The sequence below is a fragment of the Alosa pseudoharengus genome, unplaced genomic scaffold (assembly GCF_046254945.1).
Source record: "Alosa pseudoharengus isolate Yale_2024_CS ecotype anadromous, Long Island Sound unplaced genomic scaffold, YU_APseudo_1.1 YU_APseudo_1.1_scf_1, whole genome shotgun sequence".
NCBI lineage: Eukaryota > Metazoa > Chordata > Actinopteri > Clupeiformes > Clupeidae > Alosa > Alosa pseudoharengus.
In genome coordinates, this window is record NW_027468564.1 from 18,999,490 (window position 1) to 19,024,110 (window position 24,621).

The following is a 24,621-nucleotide window of genomic DNA, read 5'->3' on the forward strand; positions in this document are numbered from 1 at the left end:
TGAACAAATTTGTGCAGCGTACTAATGATGCTAACCGGATTTAATAGCAATTTAGCAGTCGTCTTGCACGATTGTGAATGTTTGGATTACATGTGCATGCTGAGGAGGGATGCGCCTGTTGAGAGAGAGAGAGTGAGTGTGCAAGGACTCATTGAGAGTCTGTATTGAGGTAGGCCTACTTCTATCGCCTAGGCTACTCTGGTTGAGTTGCACATAGCTACAATGCAAGATATATTTAGCCTATTATTTATGGACAACATAAGGCGGGAGGTGTGTGTTGCTTTTAATTATCGAATGTTCTATCGAACGTATTTTTATTGATATCGATTACATGTCTATTGCGATATATATCGCTATCGTTTTATCGCCCAGCCCTAACGCCACCCAATGTCAGTATTAATATATGTTCTTACTAGCCTGGCTAGCGCCACCACTTCTCAATGAGACGTGGTCTGGGAACCAAACGTTAATTTTCTCGTATTTGAAAAAAAATGCCCAGATCCGTTTATTGGGTGCCACGGATGTCTATCAAATGCGTCTGTGCGTAGCTCATCCCCTATCTCAGGCGAAAATTTGCTCCATGGTCTCCAGGCTGCCTTAGCAGCGTGAATCAAATCGCGCGCAAGGCAGCATGGGAACACCCAGGCTATGTTCTTACCTTAACTTTCACAAGTTGAGTCATACCTCTCCTATGTCGGTACGTGCACTCAAACCCTCTGGCGTGCGGCGCGAATGTGTCAGCATGTTGCTATGCTAGCGGGCTCAAACGTAGCCATAGAGGGAGGAAGATAGCAGTAATCAAATACATTCACGTTTTCCCTACTTAAATACAGTTGCACGAGTAGTTGATAAAAATGTGTAAGGTCACAAAACATGAAACGTGGCGATTTTCCAAGCGAATAAACAGGAAAACTACAACGTGTGGCGCAATAGCACAATAGCATAGTAATATTAATTAACACTTAATTGTAGATCCTATCCACCACAGAGTTAAGAATCCATGCTTGATCGACCCCTCAGCCTCCCCCTCCCCTCTGAGCGAGAGAGAGAGGCACACACACTAGAGATGCGCGGATGGGCTATTATTTCAACCGTAACTGCATAGCAAAACTTATCATCCATCCGCACCAAAGTTTTTTGACCAATTTTCAAAACCGCACCCGCCCGCCATTCGCTGGTTGTTTTAATGTATATGGGTGATGCGGCGCTGCTGACGTGAGGCTAGAAAGCTCTTGCCTGTTCTAGAAAGACTGATCCAATGCAGCAAATATATTAAAAGGCTAAAGTCCTACATTGGCTATGTTGCAGCCTATCCCCAGAACATCAGCAGCAAACTCAGTCTCTGTCTCGCAAAACAGTCTCAAATAAAACGCACATCGGCCTGTTGCCTACAATTTTATCATTGTAATAAAAAACACAATTTGGCACATAATTTCAACATGCTGATATCTGGCCTACTAATTAATGCCTATTGTACTTTAATTCTTTTGCAAAAAGAAAGAAATCCTTGATAAAATAACAAGTCATTCACATTATAGGCTACTTTACGCACTGTCATGTCAGGGTGACACTATGACAAGCCTGTACTGAAGACTCTCATTCATTTTGACTGCATGGGATAAGAGTGCGTCTTTTTCAGACAGACAGTGCAATTCATTTTATACTAACAGGCCGATCGGACAAATTATGGCGCCTCGATATTAAAGAAACGCCGACTCCATTCATTCCGAAAGTCCACCACAACAGTGCAACGTGCATGTTCACATTTTTAGTAACAACCGCCAAACTTGCTTGCTGGCCTTACACTTTGTTTTCCGACTATTTTTCTTACCTTCTTTTTTCCACTGTGGATGTTATTGAGCTTGTAGAAGTTTTAGCTCTTATGTTCTGAACATCTCACACTGCCATCGCCCGATATCATTTCTGAGTCATATCACTCCATAATCTGTCTCTCTTTTAAATGCCTATTCCCTGAATGGTAGGCAATATTGCAGATTCTTAAAAAAGGTGTTTTAAAATGGTTTTCTAAACTCACATGTAGATGTTTTATGTACTTCTGCTCATCATCCTTAAAGGAACGTTTCAGGAACTCCTGCTCAGCGGTGGTGGAGAGGCGTTGGTATTCGGTCGAGAGAGGAATGAGATCAACAGGGAAGTTCTTCTTCAGTTTTTCCATGCCCTGTTCATAGAGCCTTAAAGCTTCGTTCATAGCCGAGTGGTTCTCAATCTCTGCCATTGCAATCACTGCCTTCTCCAGACAGGGAACCTCACCATTGTTGATGGTGTCCACGTAGTTCTTCACAAGATGGCTGAAACCTACAGACAATGATCAAAAAGCAAGTAAGGTATACAGTTGTGCATAGTTGTTCCTACCTGCTACAGCAACTTGCCTACTCTATATTATAAATGATGCATCCTGCTCAGAGTGCGGCAGAAGTTCACCCTATTAAGAGTTTGCCATTAAAATTATTTTGGAAATGTTATTTTAAAGTGAAAAAAAAAGTTCAGATCAGAGATAACTATGGCAGCAACTTGATCAGTAAACCATTTTTGCATTGTTCTAGACCAGCCATCACCAAATGGCGGACCGCGGTCCGAGTCCGGACCGTGACGTGATCCTATCCGGACCCAGACCATAATAGCCTAATTTAGATTTTCACGTAAGATTTCAAAGCTGCGCTAAATGTTTTGTTGGTTAGGATAACAGCATTTACTTCAGGAGCTTCAGGAACCATCATTTCGCTTGCTGCTACTCAGCCAGTGAAATCTGTGAATTCTGATAAAGTCGAGTCAGTGAGTAAAGTAGCCTACTATGGAGGAGACTGATAGCCTGAAACGAGCGAGGAGAGGAGACGGGACGAGAAACAATTAGATGGATATCTAAGTTAACGATAAGTAAGTTATTTTCAAATCATCGATTGCTCAAAGAGGAGGAAGCTAGACAGCGAGAACAGAGCTTTATATAACGATACGGGGGCAATACCATGCAAAACTGTCACATCCGTAACACCAACTAAATATTGATGTGACAGTTTTGCGCGGAATTGCCCAGGACTTCTTCTATATATTCTGAGACAGGCGATTTTAAGCGCCAATTTGAAGCACCTCTACTAGACAAAGCATATATTTTGAGCAAGCATAGGGTAGGCTAGGCCCATTCAACAGTGAACTGAGACCACAGAATATTTTACGATTTAAGAAGGCAATATGATTGATCCACCACAATCTAGTTCACTGCCCAACAACGTGATATTCCTGGGTTTCCAGGATTTCGGGTCAACATAAAAAAAACTAAAACAATTAAATTAAACTTGCTGATTAATGGGTTCAAGGAACCAGCTGTGGAATATCCATCCTTGTCTCTCTCAAATTTTATTTAAAGTGCACGTTAAGATCTTAAAAATAGCCAAGGCTACTCAGTTTTTCTCCCCAATTAGGCTACTATTATCTTGCCTTATTTCTCCTCATTTCGAATGTTACCTTTTAGACTACTCATTTTATTTCACATTAAACATTAGGCCTAGGCCTACAATCTTCTATTTCTTGAATTTCCCCTTGGGGATCAATAAAGTATATATCTATCTATCTATCTATCTATCTATCTATCTACAACTAGGCTCCATCCATCCATCCTAATATTATACATACATACATATACATAGCCTAAACACACGTCAAACATTATGATGCTCCGGACTTTTGCTTGAGGAAATTTTCTGTAACTGGACCTCGCTGAAGATTAATTGAATACCCCTGTTCTAGACCTATGTTGTGGATCAGTGACCTGCAGGATGATCTAATCATGACCTATTGTTGGCAGAGGCATTCAGTTTGGGATTTAAAATGCCCAGATATTTCATGGAGTTCTTGGGTCTGTCTCATTCCGAATACTTACGTCAGTGCACTGCTAATGTGCACTGACCACTTACAGCCGTAGTGCCCACTTTCGATCGTTAGTATTGTTCCAAAAGGAACACTTATGTTAAAACGCTTACCGGAAATGACGGTATGACGTGACGAACGCAACACACGTGAACGCGAATTTTCAGCCCGCCAAAAATATGGCTGGTCCCTCCCTTTCCGCTTTGTAGTCAAGATGGCGCCCGTTTAGTGCGAGTAGGGACCATCGTTGCACACTGAATTTTGTGACCGTTTTTAGGGGGTCATCCGGGTACCTGCAGTGCACTGACTTTTTGTGTTATCTACACTATATACTTAAAACTAAGTGTTCGAAGTGTAGAAGTAGGCGGAATGAGACAGACCCCTTGTTACCATGAACCCTAAAGAGATTCCTTTGGATTATAAACTGCCTTAGAATCTGATCTGTAGTTCGATGGAATGAGACATAAGAAACTACAAATTTGACTTGCTTCTGATGTCGCAATACAACATACTTTCATTAAATCATGCAACATACCACCGTGTCTGTGGACATTGTTATTTGCAAAGCTGGTGCTAGATAAACAAATAGTGTGTGTGTCAGAGGAAAAATGCTTTGGTGTTGCTTTAATTTAGCCTTGCCCCTAGAATATACAACATGGAGGTGCATAATATCTCCAAGAAAGACCTTGGGCTCTATCTTACACTTCAGTACAATTAATTTTGTATACTCACGCTTTTGTCTTTTCTATTTTGCAGTCAGCAGGTACATGTCTGTAAATTAGGGAATTCGATTCGCAAACGTTCCCTGTTCCCTGATATTTTGCAATTTCAGAAAACAATTCCGCCACAGACCAGGAACGTCCTGTTCTAAAGTCAGTGGCACAAATTCAGATGCTATTTTAAGGGCGCATGCATGGCCACAGGCCTGCAGGAATTAATGCATTGCACACCGATCTACAGACACCCACTTGCACAGACGGAAACATTCAAAGCCTTGATAATATTTGTCCATTTCCCGGTTTTGTTTGTGCATTGGTCACCTAAAAATGTTGTAGCCTATATAGTACAACATCTACATGCAATATCTTTACAACGCCTAATTACGACCTATTCATTTGGACAACTTTATACAGCCCTATAAAGGCTAAAGTTACCTTTAGTTTTGTTCCAATTTGCCATTGTGTATGGCTTTAAACATTGTGTGCGCTTTAACATCAGCCTAAGCATTATTCCAGCTGTGCTAAAGTTTTGACGAGCACCACAATTTTGCCTACCTTGTTGTAGCCCATCTGAAATAATTCCAAGCTTTGCTATGTTTCCTCCATCCTTTCGTTGTTTTCAAAAAAACATTTTATATCCATGATGCCATGATGGAAGTCTTGAGTTAGTGAATTAGCTTAAATCAGCTTATTATGTGCTGTCAACCAGCAACCACACTGCAAAAAATGAATTCTAACCAAGTGTTATTGATCTTATATTAAGATTAAAAAATCTATTTGGTATTGTTTTTAGTATGAAAAGACTTACCTAGTGCCCTCTCAAAAGATAATTTTGACTTAATTTAAGAAGACTTTTAACTTATTATGACCGCCGCGCAGCGAAGCGGCGGTCATATAGGTTTAGTCAGATTTTTTTTTTTTTTTTTCGCATGCCCAAATTTCCGTCAATGAGTCCCGGGACACTGAAAGACCGGGGTACACGAAACTTGGTGGGCATGTAACCCCACATGGATAGCATGGAACCATCGTTTTTCGTTTTGATCTGTAGCCCCCCCGCTGGACTGGACCCCCCGAAAGGAGGGTAGGGCAGACACAGTTTTCTGTGAATATCTCGAAAACCGTAGGGTTTAGGAGGACCTTTTTTTTTTTGTATGTTGATCTCAAGGGGCCATGTCAAACCATTCCATAACCACTCATTTCATGTATAGCGCCACCTAGTTAAACACAAAAAAGTAAAAATGAGGTGTTGTAATCGCAGGTATCTGTGACCTAACATAGTCAAAACTGCACGAAATTGGAAGTGTAGGATCATTATGACACCCTCTGAATGCACGCCAAGTTTCGTGGAATTCCGTTCATGGGGGGCCACACAATAAATTAATTTATGTTACTATACACCAACTGGCCTGTAGGTGGCCGGAGACAGTTTTCTGTGAATATCTCGAGAACCGTAGGGCCTATGTATGTTGATCTCAAGGGGCCATGTCAACCCATCCCATTACCACTTATTTCATGTATAGCGCCACCTAGTTAAAAATTAAAAAGCAAAAAATTAGGTGTTTTCATCACAATATCTCTGGCTGACATGGTCAAAACTGCACGAAATTGAAAGTGTAGGATCATTATGACACCCTCCGAATGCATGCCAAGTTTTGTGTACTTTCGTTCATGGGGTCCTTACAATAAAATAATTTATGTGTACATTTAGTGACGTACACCAACAAGGATTCCCGGGACACTGAAAGACCGGGGTACACAAAACTTGGTGGGCATGTACCCCCACATGGATAGCATGGAACCGTCATTTTTCGTTTTGATCTGTAGCCCCCCCGCTGGACTGGACCCCCCGAAAGGAGGGTAGGCCAGACACAGTTCTCTGTGAATATCTTGAGAACTGTAGGGCCTAGGATGACCATTTTTTTCCGTATATTTGCCTCCAGGGGTCATGTTAACCCATTTCATGTGCACACATGTGCAGATACACACACACACACACACACACACACATTCACAGTAATCATACGTATGACACATACTCACACAGTAGACATATGTACGCTTCCATGCACAGGCACATACGCAGGCACACACACAAGCACGCACACACACACACACACACTCACACACACACACACCCACACACATAACATAAACATAACACAAACAATCAAGAATTTCTCAGAATTATGAACAGGCAAGATGGAGGTGGGGTTGTATAAAATGAATTTTACATGTGAAATCTATGAACTAATCATGTTTTGGTACTTGTTGTCTAGCAGATACCAGTGAGAATTGAGTGTGGATAATGCAATTTAGTGAGACAGTTAGAATCATATAGGCCTTTCAGCGTGATTTCTTTTTGTGGAAAAAATGTGCTGGACTGGGCGGCGGTCATATTTTGTACCGCTCTGCGGTACATCTAGTTTTAAGGAGTCTTATCAAGACACATTTGCTCAACGCACTGGCAGACAAATTTGCTTGTTTTCAAGATGAGATGTCTTAAAATAAGTCAAATTGTTTTTAAATTAAGTCAAATGATTTCACAAGAAAGCACTAGGTAAGTCTCTTTATACTGAAAACAATACCAACTTTTTTTTTTATCTTGATATAAGATTAATAACACTTGGTTAGATTTTGTTAGATAAGCAGTTTTTGCAGTGCATAGACAGTAAAAGAAAGCAGCAAGTATTGCTAAAATTTCTGTAGTTGCTGCATCCATTCATTATTATTCTCTCTCCTATTCAAACAAATGTTGTGCGTGCATTAAGTTGATGATAACGTGTTTACAAACTCTACATTACAGAAAATATTGTAAATAGCCTACCCTGACAGGAATTAGATCTGAACCGGACCAGTGCCGGATGCACTCCGAAATCCGATCTGAATACAGCAAACAGATCAGTCCCATATAACTTTTGCTCTCCGCCCCCTATCCAGACTAGATCCCCTTAATGGCTCTAGAATGATATGGGAATGATCCGGCACAGATTAGCGCCCTAGACAGCAATTAGATCCAAACCGGACCAGGGTCGGACGCACTCTGAAACCCGGTCTGAATACAGCAAATGGATCAGTCCCAGATAACTTTTGCTCTCTGCCCTCTATCTGGCCTGCATCCCCTTAACTCATTGAATGCCAAGCTGTTTTCAGGAGCTTTGTCCTAGAGTGCCAGCAATCTAGACCATTGTTGATGATATGTGTACAACCACAGCATATTCTGTGTTATAGCTATGAATACATACAATAGCTCGATTAAAAGGTGAGACTTTAAGCTCTCGGTGGGTGCAAACCGTGTATTTCTACACACCTCTGTTCCTGAGAAATCCCAAGCTTAACAGTGGCTAGTCTTCATCAAAATCGCTGTTTTTTTCTAGAAATGGAGATATAACGTCTTTCATGAAATATGAAGTGTTGCCTGTTACTTACTTGTGTAAACTTTCCGGGAAGTGATCAGCAAGACCTGGTGAGACTGCCACCTAGTGATAGACCCACGAAAATGGCCTGGTTTTGACCTGACGTGCATGCGTCACTGACAAAGATTTTATTCCACTAAGATTTAATTCACGTTTAATCCATGTCTAAGCTTTTAGATTAGAGTAGGCCTATATTCAACCTTATTGTCATTGCACGAGTGAAATACCGTTTTACATCTAACCAGTGGTGCAAATGAGTAGGCTACAGTAACTGACATGTCAAACAGTGCACCCATGAAATGCATCCCTAAACTGTTCCATATAGCTGAAGGTCTGTGGCTAACGCAGCGCAGTCGTAATGAAAGTGTCCTGAAGGTTTTTTCGGAACCGAACATGTTCTTGTATAGGTTATTAAGCACTACTAAGCGAGACTATGTTGCGCATAAAGCATGAAGTGGGCTCATATTGACAGATATAAGCGAACGTCCCGGTGGACTTTTTTCTTTGAAGTTTTAGATCTGAATGGTGTTGTTTGGATACTAAATTGTTCGTTTTAAATTGAACTAAAAGTACAAAGCAACAAGGCGATTGCCACAAACTTCTACCTCTGCTTGCCTAATCTGAATTCACCTCAGCCCAGACGGAAGATAGCTATGTTTAACCTAAAGCGAAAGTAGGCTATCACTTGTTCGATTCGCGAGGACAATTTGCAAGGTGTTGTTTGCTTGCTTTTTAATCGCGTAGACTGCAACTACCAAGTTGAAATCAAAGTAGCCTACTGTACATCGATTCCCCTCTCACAGAAGCAGCCTATACATACATTCTGCCTGTAGACTTACACAGTTCTCAATGCTTCGGTTTACATGTAGAGATACCCTCATTATGCTACGGTGTAAGTGTGTTGCTATTTGGAGCCTTGGTAGCGATTTATTTTTACTCTAAGTTCAGTTCAAGCATCGTTGTTTGGTGGGTCAGGTGACGAGCCGTCGAATCACAACACAGCACCCAGAATGCATTGCAACACACCGTGTTGACCATGAAGGGACTCATCGGGTCAAAGTTACATGCACACACCTTCATATACACAGACAGCCCAGCCCAGCCCATTAGAGCTCTGCCAGATGGCTTAGAACTCTGCCAGGTGCAAGCTTAAACAATTAGAGCATAATCGAAATTAGAATCCTGAAACATTCCGCCATTCATTTCAATGGGCCCAAAAAACGCTGAAAAATGGGAATAACGCGAAAACGACAAGGGCCAGCGACACGAAAGTAACAAGCTCCCTACACCGGTTCGGGCCTGAATTTTTGGAGTTTGAACCGCGTCGATAGCTCAAACGGTCTAGGAGCAGTAGTCGACCATGCTGTGGGCTTGCTGGATCAAACCCACTAATAAATAAATAAAGTAAACTTAAGAAGAACAATAGTGTGCTTGCTGGGTCAAACCCACTAATAAGAAAACTTAAGAAGAACAATAGTGGGCTTGCTGGATCAAACCCACTAATAAATAAAGTAAACTTAAGAAGAACAATAGTGGGCTTGCTGGATCAAACCCACTAATAATAGTGTTTTGATATTGAATTTTATATTTATCATTGTGTATTTTATATCGTGTGTGTGTGAAAGCGGTTAACGTTAACGTTAGCAACATGGTGCAGTGCTTTGTACCTGACTGTCATCCTATGCTGTCATCACTGCTCAGTCGGGCTGATGCATGGACTGGTGCATGGTCTGCTCTTGGACCACCATATTCAGTTTATTAATTTGCCGTGAATTATTACACAAAATGTTCATTAAATGCACGAAGAAGTATTCCTAGGTTAATGATTGCTCAATTCATCTTTGAGTCCATACAAACACTTGTACCAAATTTGAAGCATATGCGTCAAACCGTTCTGGAGATATAATGCGCAATGCATGAGATATGGCTGTGACTTTTATTTTGACACATGGGAAACACTTAAACAGGATGTGTAGTTTTAGGGAGCACCAGATTGTATGCATTAAAAGCTGAGACAGTTGATTCACAGGTGACACCTCTGCCAGTGTTCTAATTAGCCCGGGAACTACCGCCATTATGACATCACAGCCTTTGAAGTCTATGGGGGAAAAATTAGCTTTTTAACATTTTTAATCCCCTATTTCTCAAAAAGTATAAACTTTAAAAAAAATCTGAAATAATAACTCTCTTGCCCCACTCCAGACCTTCAGAACGGTTATTTCAACATGTCTGTACGTTAAGCGGTTAGAGTCACATTAATTCTTGAAAAGGTAAAAAGAAAAAAAGGTTATAATAAGAAGAAGACAGGAGATTTCAAGATAGTGGATTCCATCCACTATAATAAACTAATGCAAACACATTAAAGGGGTGGTTCAGGATTGTGGACATTGGACCTCATTTTCAAGTTAGCAAGTGTGATATTTATCAGTGGAGACTGTTTTCAACACATTTCCTCCCGTCCTTCTAGTAGCAGAGTTCGCAGGTGCTAAGCTAGCGCAAGTCATCAGTATGTGTTAGCCTGCCACTAAAACAGTCTTACCTACTCGACAGTACTGTCACCGCAAAAAACATCATTGGTGGACTCAGGCCCTGACACACATGCTCAGTGTTGTGTTGTCTTATTGGCTACCCGCCAACGTGGCAGGTAGATTGACAGTTTCACCCGCCAATCACATAAGTTACCCGCATTTGGTGTGTGGACGGGTGCCAATTTCATGTCCTGGTCACCATTCATCCATACATTCCGTTCATCTATTTCCCTCTGCATCTATTCAGCTCTTTTGTTCTATACCATTTATCAATCTACTGTTTTTTAACATGATTCAAAGGAAACTTTGTGACTCACAGTTGCCGTTGATCTCCTGACCTCCCTTTATGGTCTTCACTCGGCTCTCTGCGAAGATGTAGCTGCAGAAACGGCCAGCAACATTCAGGAAGCCTGGGTCGAGGTCGGCCTCAGCCATGGACTCCAAGCGTGATATGTTGTTCGGTAATGTTGGGAACGGGAAGGTGAAACACGTACGGGTCGGGAAGAAATTTCGGATGCAGTCTCTTGTGAAGTTGTAGTTCGACACCTGCTTAGTCCGACCTGTGGATCCAGATTCAGTTTCTGATATTCATTAAGTTCATTGAGAGTAGTCCACATTTTCAGTGAAGCCGAGTTTACAAAAACAATGAAACATCAAAAGAAATAGGAGACACCTGTTGCATCGAAATGTTGGCCTACAAATAATCCAAAACTAAAACTAATCCAAAACTAAAAACAGCAATTTTGACGCGATCGTGTATCAAAATAGTAGTGCCCATTCAAAAGTCCATTTGACCCGAAAACAACAACACGGACAAGCTTAAAAGTGGCGATTCTGGGGGCGCTGTGGCGCAGCAGGCTACAACGCTCATTAGGGCTGGGATAAACGATTATTTTTTAAATGATTAATCTAGCGATTATTTTTTCGATGCATTGATTAATCTAACGATTATTTTTTTCTGTCCGATTCGATTTCGATTATCTCCCCATTAATTGACTAATAGCAACTTATACATGTTTATTTACATATCTGAATGAAAAAACATGAATTCTTTAACATTGCAATATATGTTTATTGCTCTTAAAGGACAAGTTCGGTATTTTACACTTAAAGCCCTGGTTTCAGATAGTTTATGATTAAATAGAATGTTTAAGATTGAAATGTGGACACATGCTGCTGTCCTGAGAATTTTTGGTTTCTGTGGTAGCACCCCCCCACCTCCACAACGCTGCATAGGTGCACTGTAACAATCTTCCTAAAATGAATTAAACTTTCGTTTACAAAGACGCAAAACTCTCAAGGGTGTTCACTGATATGCTCACACAAAAATCGCTGCAAAAGATTCTTTCCAACAGGTTTTATCGTAGTTTTTGTCCAACTCCATTGACTTTGGATGTGCTGTGAGGTACGGTATTACTCCGCCGCCGGAAACGGATATAGGGTGGTTTGTATTATTTTTGTAGTCTTATCTCTTATGCAGTCGCGGTATGGTAGGCTACGCTATCCAAATTATTGTCACGTCCATGGCTAATGCTAAAATGTCTTGGAACTTGCACGATGTGAATGATAGCCTATGTGAATGATTACGTTTTCATCAGGAAAGTTCCACAGCCAAAAAAATAGTAAACGTACAAAATCATGTAGCCAAATTATTCATGTAGGCTAGGGTTAGTTGAGGGGAAATGGATTTTTAGGGGGGCAGAGTCGCCTAGAGTGCACGGGCCAATTGGGTCGGAGCAGACTAGTGCTGAGTGTGAGGGCAAACCTGTCTTGTGCTAAAGGGTAGTTGTGTGTGATATAGGGGGCAGAAAAAATAAAAATAATAATAATAAAGGTGTAAGAAAACTAAGGTGATACCAAGTGATGTGTAATAACTGTGTAATAAGTGTGAAATAAAATGTGTAATAACTGTGTAATAAGTGTGAAGTGGGATTGGGGCTGAGAGGAATTAAGGGTTTGGGATGGGGGCTGGGGAAGGGGTTAGGAGTTGGAAATGAGGGGGGTTAGGAATAGGGACTGGGTTAAGGTTAGGAATTGGGACTGGGGAGAGGTTAGGGTTAGGAAATGGGACTAGGTTAAGGTTAGAGGTTGGGAATGGGGAGAGGTTAAGGTTAGGAATTGGGACTGGGTTAAGGTTAGGAGTTGGGGGGGGGGAGGGGGGGGTTAGGAAATGGGACTGGGTTAAGGTTAGGAGTTAGGGGGGGGGGTTTTGGGGGTTAGGAAATGGGACTGGGTTAAGGTTAGGAGTTGGGAATGGGGAGAGGTTGGGGTTAGGAATTGGGACTGGGTTAAGGTTAGGAGTAGGGACAGGGGGAGAGGGATAAGTAGGAGGTAGGGGCTAAGTCCAGATAAGTGCTAGAATGTTTAAAAGTGCTTGTGAACAAAAAGTGCTCTACAAAAAACTTGGAGTGGGGGGAAAAAAAACAAAACTTTCAAATGACAAAGTGAAAAGTCAGTGTTGAAATCAAAAATCAGTGCAAAATAAAAACACAAACATAACCACAAATAGAAGTCCAGACCTAGTACAAGGGGAGGGATGGTAGGGCGGGGGCAGTAGGGGGTAGTAGATGGACTGACGGGAGTATCTACAATGGGAGGGGGGGGGGGGGTTTGAGGCATGATAAATTAATTGATACATATATAGAAATAAAGAAACGTAACTAAGAACTACCCAAAGGAACCTAGGATGAAGACAGGAAGAAAAATAACTTTATTTACGGAAGGACGAGACAAAAAGACCAAAGGAATTAACTCTCATTTAAACCAAAGGGAAGAAATGTTTTAAGTTTGCAAATCCAGAGGCGTTCTGCTCTCCTTCTTTGTGCCGGGCTCCAGCCAGGAGTGTCTATTCTATTCCAGTGTCAGGAGTGTCTATTCCAAGCTCTCAACGGAAGAATGTACGGGAGTGAGGCGTTTGGAAAAATAGCTCTACAGTTTTACAACGAATGGTAAAACACCTGTTGGAAAGCATCTTTTGCAGCGATTTTTGTGTGAGCATATCAGTGAACACCCCTGACCACTCGGTGAGTTTCACGTCTTTGTAAACGAAAGTTTAATGCGTTTTAGAAAGATTGTTCCAGCATGTGTCCAAATTTCAATCTTAAACGTTCTATTTAATCATAAACTATCTGAAAACAAGGCTTTACATTACATTACATTACATTACATTACATTTGGCTGACGCATTTTTAGCCAAAGCGACTAACAACATGGTAAACAGTTTAAGTTTAGAGCAATTCTCAACAATATTAGGACAATTTAAAAAAACATTAGAGTACAGTAAGAATAAGTGCATCAGTGAGTGCTGTTTTTAACAGTTACGTGTCAGTTTAAGACGGCTGGTGAGTGCTAGGATCAGCAAGACTTGTTGTAAGTGTTGCTATGAGAGGAGATGTTCTCTAAAGAGCTGGGTCTTCAGGAGTTTTTTGAAAATGGAGAGGGATGTCCCTGCCCTTGTAGGAACTGGCAGTGTGTTCCACCAGCGAGGAACAACAGATGAGAAAAGTTTTGATTGGCCTGAGCGTACCGGAGGTAGAGCTAGACGTCGTTCGTCTGAGGAGCGCAGCGGTCTGGAGGTAGCGTATGTCTGTATGAAGGCATTCAAGTAGGTGGGAGCAGAACCGGAGACTACTTTGTAGGCAAGCGTTAGAGCCTTGAATTTGATGCGGGCCGCCATAGGTAGCCAATGTAGCTGGATGAGTAGCGGGGTAACATGTGCCCTCTTGGGTTGGTTGTAGACCAGGCGCGCCGCCGCGTTCTGGATCATCTGAAGTGGTTTCACTGCGCAGGCTGGGAGACCTGTCAGGAGGGCGTTGCAGTAGTCGAGTCGTGAGATGACTATTGCCTGAACCAGAAGTTGGGTGGCATCTTGAGTTAAGTAAGTCCTGATTTTCCGTATATTGTAGAGTGCGAAACGGCATGACCGGGCGACTGAGGCAACATGATCTGAGAAGTTTAGTTGGTTGTCGAGAACAACTCCTAGATTTCTTGCAGTCCTGGTAGGTGAAACAGACAGAGAGTCAAATTTGATGTTGATGTCGTGGTGTATGGTAGGTTTAGCTGGGAGGACCAGCAGTTCAGTCTTTGAGAGGTTCAGCTGGAGGTGGTGTGCCTTCATCCATGTAGCTATGTCTGAGAGGCAATCCGAGATCCGTGCTGAAACCAAGGGGTCATCAGGTGGAAAGGACAGATAGAGCTGTGTGTCGTCTGCATAGCAGTGGTATGAGAAGCCATGCGAACGGATAATCTGTCCCAAGGAGGTGGTGTAGATAGCAAAGAGAAGGGGGCCCAGCACTGAGCCCTGGGGGACCCCTGTGGTGAGATGGTGAGGTGCAGATAGCTGACCAAGCCATGATACGTTAAACGAGCGTCCTGTGAGGTAGGATTCAAACCAGGAGAGAGCAGAACCGGAGATTCCCATGTTAGCGAGTATAGAGAGAAGGATGCGGTGATTAACCGTGTCAAAGGCAGCCGATAAGTCAAGCAGAATGAGTACTGATGACCGAGCGGTCGCCCTGGCTTCTTTTAAGGCTTCTGTTACAGACAGCAGAGCCGTTTCGGTAGAGTGGCCGCTTTTGAACCCAGACTGATTTGGATCCAGAAGGTTGTTCTGTGAAAGGAAGTCAGAGACCTGTTTGGAGACTGCTCGTTCAATGCCTTTGGATAAGAAAGGCAGGAGTGAGACAGGGCGGTAGTTCTCGACTTGAGCAGGGTTGAGAGAAGCTTTCTTAAGTAACGGTGTTACCCGGGCCGTTTTGAACGCTGTTGGAAATGTGCCGGAGGTTAGCGATGCATTGATCACGTGTGTGATAGCTGGTGCGATGGTCGGGCTGATGGACTGAAGTAGGCTCGTAGGTATAGGGTCCAGCGAGCATGTGGTAGGACGGCTGCATGCTTTAAGTGTAAAATAGCAAACTTGTCCTTTAAGATTCCAAAATAAAAGACTATACAAGTGCTGCATTCTTAGTCAGAGGTAGCATTCAATAAAGTTCAGTAGTGTATAGGTCTAATTGAGGGCCTGTCACTTTAAGACGTTTGTGAGGAAATCCTTGCAATTAACATTAACACAGTTAAAAGGCTGCTGATGTGTGGATGCAATTCATAACATAGTTAGTTCAAATAACGGTTAGTACTTCTCCTTGGGACAAGCACTTTTGAGTCTTGGAAAACACTTTTCCATTTACATCGGGATTTTGCAAACATTCAGTCAATAAAATGAGCCCTGCATGAGTAATGAAATACAAGCAGCTGTAAGTAAGCATGCTAAACTTGACATCCAAACAGTATTCTAACGTTAGCTTTGAGATACTGCTTGATTGCATACTGTAACTTAACTTATCTTAACTTATCTCCTCACTGTACTATGTTGTGATAAGACCTTAGCAGAGTTTACTTTAACTTTAATGCAGCAGTTTTGAACAATTTGCGCAGCATGGTCACGATGCTAAGCGGATTTTATAGCAATTTAGCCCACTGTGTTCTATGCAGTGCTTCTATGTGTCAACAACAATCATGAATATAGCTGCAAGCAGCAATGAGGGGGCCAAGCAGAATAGGCTGGAGTAGCCACGGCGACAAGATAGAACTCAGCAGACATCCGCGATCAACACTTTCAACTAGTGTCACATCAAAACATAACTGATTTTGTAGGGCTGAAACAGGGCTGAGAATTGCCACCGCCTCCGCCAGCCAGCCCCCCATCTAATCACCCCTGCCCATCCCACCCCGTCCTGCCCCTCCCCGCCCTTGCACGCACGCATTAGAATGAACTGGATGGAACATGTTGTCATCAGTTTCACATCAAAAAATAAAGGATCGATGAAACACATCAGCAACTACAGATCAAAATGCAAAATTGCAAATTGCAGCAACCTCTACAGGTCAAAGGTCACCAAATGTTTTGTGCGTCCTCCTAATGGGGTCATGAATCTATGTAGTAAGTTTGGTTATGATACATGGCAGGGTTGCTGAGATATGAGCTCACTTCCTGTTTGGCGGCTTCGCCGCAAGTTTCGATTGGCTGTTACAGCCGAATGCTACTGTCAATCGTTCCGAAAAGCGATGCACTGATAAGGCATGGTCTGAAGATGGTCTCTGCCAAATTTTGATTGGCTGTTACGGGCGAACGGTTTTAGTTCCGAAGACGAAAAGGAGTATCTTTTGTGAGGCTTGGTCTGAAGATCATGTGTGTCAGGTTTGGTGTCGATTGGACAAAATTTGTGACCTGTGAAAACTTTTTAGTGTTTTTGATGAAATCCAAAATGGCGGAAAAATCATCATGGCGGAAAATGACGTCATAGGGTGCGTTGAACTCGGCTTGGTCCAAGGATTCCAACGATACCTCGTTTTTGACAATCGGCCATACGGGTCAAAAGTTACGTGCGTGAACGCACGTCCAACTTTGGCCTATTGGTGGCGCTAGAGCGGTTGAGGTGCCATCATGAAACTTGGTGACATTAATCATGGGACTGTCCCTAATCAGTGTGCCAAATTTCACAACTTTTCACCAGACGGTTCTATGGGCTGCCATTGACTTCCATGGCGGAATAATAATAAATATAGCTGCAAGCAGCAATGAGGGGGCCAAACAGGCAGTTCAGCAGTCCAGAAGTCCAGATTTGCCATGCAACTCAATGCCGTGGCATCATGCATATAGCATTAAGCAGTCACAAAAAGTTCCATGTCAAACAACCCAAGATTGGCTGAGTTACAAGGTCAAGTTTCACATCAAAACATAACTGATTTTGTGTGGCTGAACTAGGGCTGAGTGTCGCCGCCCCCTCACCCAGCCAACCCACCGCCGCAATCGCCCCTGCCCGTCCCACCCCGCCCCACCCTTGCACGCACGCATTAGAATTAACTGGATGGAACTCGCTGTCAACAGTTTCACATCAAAAAAAAAAGATCGATTGAGATATGATCATGCTTGCTGTGATTTCAATGCCCCAATAGAGGTCAAAGGTCACCAAATTATTTGTGCATCATTAGGATGAACCAGACGGTTCTATGGGCTGCCATTGACCTCCATTGCAGAATAATGCAGCAACTACAGGCCAAAATAAATTTTTGCCAATTACAGAGCCCCCTAGAGGTCAAAGGTCACCAAATTTCTTGAGCGTCCTCCTGGTGGGTCCTGAGGACCATGTACTAAGTTTGGTTTTGACACATGAAAGCGTTGCAGAGATATGAGCTCACTTCCTGTTTGGCGGCTTCGCCGCAAATTTCGATTGGCTGTTACAGGCGAACGCTTCTGTCAATTGTTCCAGAAAAAAATACACTGATAAGGCATGGTCTAAAGATGGTCTCTGCCAATTTTGGTGAGGATCAGCTGAAATTTGTGACTTGCGAATACTTATTCATGTTTTTGATTAAATCCAATATGGCGACCAAATCAATTACGATGACATCACAAGTTGGCTTGGGTCGGCCTAAGGACCTTCCACAGTATTGTCAGACACCACTAGTGCATTTTAATTCTAAGCACAACAGCAGCTACAGGCCAATAGGCATATTTCTTAATTACAGCGCCCCCTAGAGGTCAAAGGTCACCAGATTTTTTGAGTGCCCTACTGATGGGGTTATAAGTCCATGTACTAAGTTTAGTTATGACAGATGAAAGGGTTGCTGAGATATGAGCTCACTTCCTGTTTGGCGGCTTCGCCGCATATTTCGTTTGGCTGTTACGGGCAAACAGTTTTAGTTCCGAAGATGAAAATCGATACATTTTGTGCGGCTTGGTCTGAAGATGTTATGTGCTAAGTTTCGTGAAAATCGGACAAACTATGTGAGGCGTGAAACTTTTTAAAGGTTTTTGACAAAATCCAAAATGGCGGAAAATCCATCATGGCGGAAATTGACGTCATAGAGTGCGTTGAACTCGGCTTGGTCCAAGGATTCCAACGATATCTCATTTTTGACAATCCGGCAAACGGGTCAAAAGTTACGTGCGTGAACACACGTCCAACTTTGGCCTGTTGGTGGCGCTAGAGGGTTCGAGTTGCCGACAGGAAACTTGGTGAAATTAATCGTTGGACTGTCCCCAATAAGTGTGCCAAATTTCAGAACTTTTGACCAGTCGGTTCTATGGGCTGCCATAGACTTCAATGGCGGAAGCGTAATAATAATAAATATAACCGCAAGCGGTGATTTACGGGGTCCGAGCAAAACGAACATGATGGCATAGCTTTTTAGTTTTATATATGCTTTGATTGTTTGGGCACAATTGTTCAAAAGAAACGTGATCGGATTTCGGTTATCGGATTTCAGTTACCGGATTTCAGCTATCGGATTGGATCAAATCTTGAAAATGGGTTGTTCAAAGGGAAACAAGGATCCTGAAATTGGATTAGATCACATAATCTATTCTTGGTTTTGATCTGGATAAAACCTTCACTTTGTGTCGTTCAAAACTTTTGAGTTGGATTGGAATAAATTTGATGCATAAAATTAGGATTACCCTGTGCTGTAACATTATAGTGTGCTAACCTCCACAACCCAACAGTATTCTAACAATACTTGATTCTACAGGACTATTTATTTGTTGTGGATAAGATGAAGGGTTTGATAATGGAAGGCAGTGTTTCCCACAGAATTGAATTGTATTTGTGGTGGTGGGTTCTGTGTCGGAGTCAATAAGATAAACAGCGTATAATTATACAGTTATACTTGCCTTGCACTACAAGTCCATATTGACAAGTAGCTGTAATGCTGTAATGTTATAGTGTGCTAACCTCCACAACCCAACAGCATTCTATTCTAGTATGCTAACCTCCACAACCCAACAGTATTTTAACACTAATGCTTCAGGTTGGATTTGAACTCTCAACATAAGGATGACCAGTACAAGGCATTATCCCACTAAGCCACTGTCAATCCTACATCTTTGCCAGTCACATTCACATGGTGAAAATGTGTATTGGTAAACACACAAGAAAAACTCCAAGTATACATTTGACAATAAAATGAAGGGCTTTCCTGAAAGAGAACACCTGAAAACGTTTGGAAATTCTGGGACAATTAGACATCTGTAGAGAAGAACAGTAATGGATGAAATATAAATATGATAGACTTAATGATGAAGGAAAAATAGTAAACAAAGAAGTTCCCCTATATGTTTTCGAGTGTGTCGGCATTCTGATTCTTGGCAACTAATGAGTGTGAATGTTGATTGCCTGATGTCAATCAGGTGCTGTTCAATGGTGTGACTCTTCAATAACCAATAGCATGTGCATCTTGAGCCTAAAGCTCTAGCAGGATTCGAACTCTCAACCTAACAAACACCAGCACTAGGCATTATCCCTCTGAGCCACTAACAATCCGACATAATAGGCAGTCACATTCACATGGTGAAAATGTGTGTTGGTAAACACACAAGAAAAACTCCAAGTATACATTTGACAATAAAATGAAGGGCTTTCCTGAAAGAGTACACCTGAAAACTTTTGGATATTCTGGGGCAATTAGACATTTATGGAGAAGAACAGTAATGGATGAAATATAAATATGATAGACTTAATGATGAAGGAAAAATAGTAAACAAAGAAGTGTGAATGTTAATTGCCTGATGTCATTCAGGTGCTGTTCAATGGTGTCAATCTTCAATAACCAATAGCATGTGCATCTTGAGCTTCAAGCTCTAGCAGGATTCGAACTCTCAACCTAACAAACACCAGCAGTGTGTAATGAGTGTGAATGTTAATTGCCTGATGTCATTCAGGTGCTGTTCAATGGTGTGACTCAGAAGGCTCAATGGTATGGAGTGATGACACGGAGATGGCAGGTTTCGGTGCAACACAAGTTAACTTTATTTGAGTTTCAATTCATCTGTTCTTTTGTTCTTTACTTGTATGTGTGCTGCATCAAAGAGGAAACAAACAGAAAATGGAGTAATCAGTGAAATGGGGTAAATCAGTACAGATCCCAACTCACAAACAAACCAATTGACATTTGAACAAAAAACTGAAATCATATGGCTATATAAGGTACAACTAAACAATACTTGACATCCCAAGTCAACCAACATCACCTAATCATCTCTCACATGGGACTCCCAACACACCAAACCAACAAACAAAGACCTTAACTTTACACATGATGGCAGAGCTACTCTACAAACTGATAAACATCACAAAAGTCATAGTGAGGGTGATTAAAGTGATGACTTACGTTAACTCAAAGACGCACACAGAGCAGGACACACTGGAGTGCTGGGTTGAGATGAACAAAAGAGCGAACTGAGGGCGAGCAAACAATTTATCCTGGTCTGAGCCCCTGCTCCGGAGCTACAGGGTTTCCCAGCAGGTAAACTTTGGAAAGATTTGCAAAGATTTGGAAAAGATTTTTGAAAGACTACAGTCTCAGACCCTCTCACATCTAAAGACAAGTAGTAGAGTTTTAAGTCACAGACTATGATTTTGCAATGACTAGGGATCTTGCAGGGTCACTATTTACAAGACTGCAACACGATTCCTTTAAATTATTACCAATTGTGCAATAGATAAACAGGAACTGAAAATTATAGCCTACTAAACTCAAAGTCATATTTTCGTGTTTCTGCAGCATTGTTTCATGCGTGACATCCTTAACCGATATAGAGTTGTTCTGTCAAGTGGAAGAGCCGACTAAATATGTATAAGAAATGACAAATAATTATAGCCTACAGCTTATAATTATACAGTAATACTTGCCTTGCACTACAAGTCCATATTGACAAGTAGCTGTAATGTTATAGTGTGTTAACCTCCACAACCCAACAGCATTCTATTGTAGTATGCGAACATCCACAACCCACTAATGCCTCAAGTGGGATTTGAACTCTCAACCTAAGGATCACCAGTACAAGGCATTATCCCACTGAGCCACTGTAAATCCTAGATTTTGGCCAGTCACATTCACATGGTGAAAATGTGTATTGGTAAACACACAAGAAAAACTCCAAGCATGGAGGGGCGATTAGACATTTGTAGAGATGAACACTAATAGATTAAATATAAATATGATAGACTTAATGATGAAGGAAAAATAGTAAACAAAGAAGTTCCCCTGAATGTCATAGAGTGTCTCGGCATTCTGATTCTTGGCAACTGATGAGTGTGAATGTTGATTGCCTGATGTCATTCAGGTGCTGTTCAATGGTGTGAATCTTCAATAACCAATAGTATTCGAGCTAGAGCCTAAAGCACTACCGGGGATTCGAACCCTCAACCTAACAAACACCAGCACTAGGCATTATCCCACTGAGCCACTGAGAATCCTACATATTGGGTAGTCACATTCACATTGTGAAAATGTGTGTTGGTAAACACACAAGAAAAACTCCAAGTATACATTTGACAATAAAATGAAGGGCTTTCCTGAAAGAGTACACCTGAAAACTTTTGGATATTCTGGGGCAATTAGACATTTATAGAGAAGAACAGTAATGGATGAAATATAAATATGATAGACTTAATGATGAAGGAAAAATAGTAAACAAAGAAGTTCCCCTATATGTCATAGAGTGTGTCGGCATTCTGATTCTTGGCAACTAATGAGTGTGAATGTTAATTGTCTGATGTCATTCAGGTGCTGTTCAATAGTGTGAATCTTCAATAACCAATAGCATGTGCATCTTGAGCCTAAAGCTCTAGCAGGATTCGAACTCTCAACCTAACAAACACCAGCACTAGGCATTACCCCACTCAGCCACTGACAATCATACACATTGAGCAGTCACATTCAAATGGTGAAAATGTGTGTTGGCAAACACACAACATCAAGAAAATTCCTAGCATACATTTGACAATAGAATTAAGGGCTTTATAAAAAAGAGTACATATCTGAAAATGTGCACTGTTAATGGTATCCACCTAATGATGGTTGTATGTTTGTTATCCAAGAAAAAAAAATTACTCATATAGGAATATAGGTGATATAGGAGAAATGGGCTGAGTGGTCGAACTTTATTGGCCTATATCTCTGAAATGGAACAACGTATCCAAATTCTTTTGATAACTTTTGTGAGGCTTTGTCTAAACATTGTCTGTGAGAATTTTGGTGAAGATTCGATTATTTTTGAAGAGTGTGAAACTTTTTATGATGTTTGGATTTTCTCTGAAATTGTGGCAAAAGTAAACATTTTTAGAGCATAAGACCAGGGTGAAAAAGATGCATCTGAATGTAGAGATTAATATGATGAAAGAATTTTGAGTCTAGGTGAATCTGGTAAGGAGAAATAAGCGTTTTTGACAAGAGCGCCACCTTTGGGTGCAGTACCCCAAATTTGGGTTATGGGTAGTGGGGGGTACTGGTAACAATACTTGAAAATGTCAAGTTTCTAGGACTTACGGTTTATAGGAATATAGGTGATCTAGGAAAAAAGGCCTAAGTGGTCTAACTTTATTGGCCTATATCTCTGAAATGGAACAAAATATCAAAATTCTGAGCGATAACTTTTGTGAGGCTTGGTCTAAACATTGTCTGTGAGAATTTTGGTGAAGATTCGATTATTTTTGAAGAGTGTGAAACTTTTTATAATGTTTGGCTTTTCCATGAAATTGTGGAAAAAGTAAACATTTGTAGACCATAAGACCAGGGCCAAAAAGATGCATCTGAGTTTAGAGATTAATATTCTGAAAGAATTTTGAGTCTAGGTGAATCTGGTAAGGAGAAATAAGCATAATTAACTTTTTTTTTCAATAGCGCCACCTTTGGGTGCAGTACCCCAAATTTTGGGTTATGGGTAGAGGGGGGTACTGGTAACCATACCTGAAAATTTCAAGAGTTTTGGAGTTACGGTTTAGGCTGCAGTATGACTTTTACAGAATTTTGGCCAAAAAATGAACGGTACAGAAACAATAGGGTTCCTGCAGCTACGCTGCTCGGACCCCTAATAATAATAATAAATATAACCGCAAGCGGTGATTTACGGGGTCCGAGCAAAACGAACATGATGGCATAGCTTTTTAGTTTTACATATGCTTTGATTGTTTGGGCACAATTGTTCAAAAGAAACGTGATCGGATTTCGGTTATCGGATTTCAGTTACCGGATTTCAGCTATCGGATTGGATCAAATCTTGAAAATGGGTTGTTCAAAGGGAAACAAGGATCCTGAAATTGGATTAGATCACATAATCTATTCTTGGTTTTGATCTGGATAAAACCTTCACTTTGTGTCGTTCAAAACTTTTGAGTTGGATTGGAATAAATTTGATGCATAAAATTAGGATTACCCTGTGCTGTAACATAGTGTGCTAACCTCCACAACCCAACAGTATTCTAACAATACTTGATTCTACAGGACTATTTATTTGTTGTGGATAAGATGAAGGGTTTGATAATGGAAGGCAGTGTTTCCCACAGAATTGAATTGTATTTGTGGTGGTGGGTTCTGTGTCGGAGTCAATAAGATAAACAGCGTATAATTATACAGTTATACTTGCCTTGCACTACAAGTCCATATTGACAAGTAGCTGTAATGCTGTAATGTTATAGTGTGCTAACCTCCACAACCCAACAGCATTCTATTCTAACACTAATGCTTCAGGTGGGATTTGAACACTCAACATAAGGATGACCAGTACAAGGCATTATCCCACTAAGCCACTGTCAATCCTACATCTTTGCCAGTCACATTCACATGGTGAAAATGTGTATTGGTAAACACACAAGAAAAACTCCAAGTATACATTTGACAATAAAATGAAGGGCTTTCCTGAAAGAGAACACCTGAAAACGTTTGGAAATTCTGGGACAATTAGACATTTGTAGAGAAGAACAGTAATGGATGAAATATAAATATGATAGACTTAATGATGAAGGAAAAATAGTAAACAAAGAAGTTCCCCTATATGTCTTCGAGTGTGTCGGCATTCTGATTCTTGGCAACTAATGAGTGTGAATGTTGATTGCCTGATGTCATTCGGGTGCTGTTCAATGGTGTGACTCTTCAATAACCAATAGCATGTGCATCTTGAGCCTAAAGCTCTAGCAGGATTCGAACTTTCAACCTAACAAACACCAGCACTAGGCATTATCCCTCTGAGCCACTAACAATCCGACATATTAGGCAGTCACATTCACATGGTGAAAATGTGTGTTG

At 41.4% G+C, this 24,621-nt stretch overlaps 1 protein-coding gene across 1 annotated transcript in view; it reads right to left on the reverse strand.

The window, feature by feature from the left end:
- LOC143122480 (guanylate-binding protein 3-like) overlaps positions 1 to 24,621 on the reverse strand; it is a 103,643-nt gene that overhangs the window by 26,549 nt on the left and 52,473 nt on the right. The window contains exons 6-7 of the mRNA XM_076283272.1: positions 10,860 to 11,102; positions 2,036 to 2,316 (exon numbers count right to left, since the gene is read on the reverse strand). Of these exons, the coding sequence (XP_076139387.1) occupies positions 2,036 to 2,316; positions 10,860 to 11,102 (524 nt within the window). The remainder of the gene's footprint in view (positions 1 to 2,035; positions 2,317 to 10,859; positions 11,103 to 24,621) is intronic.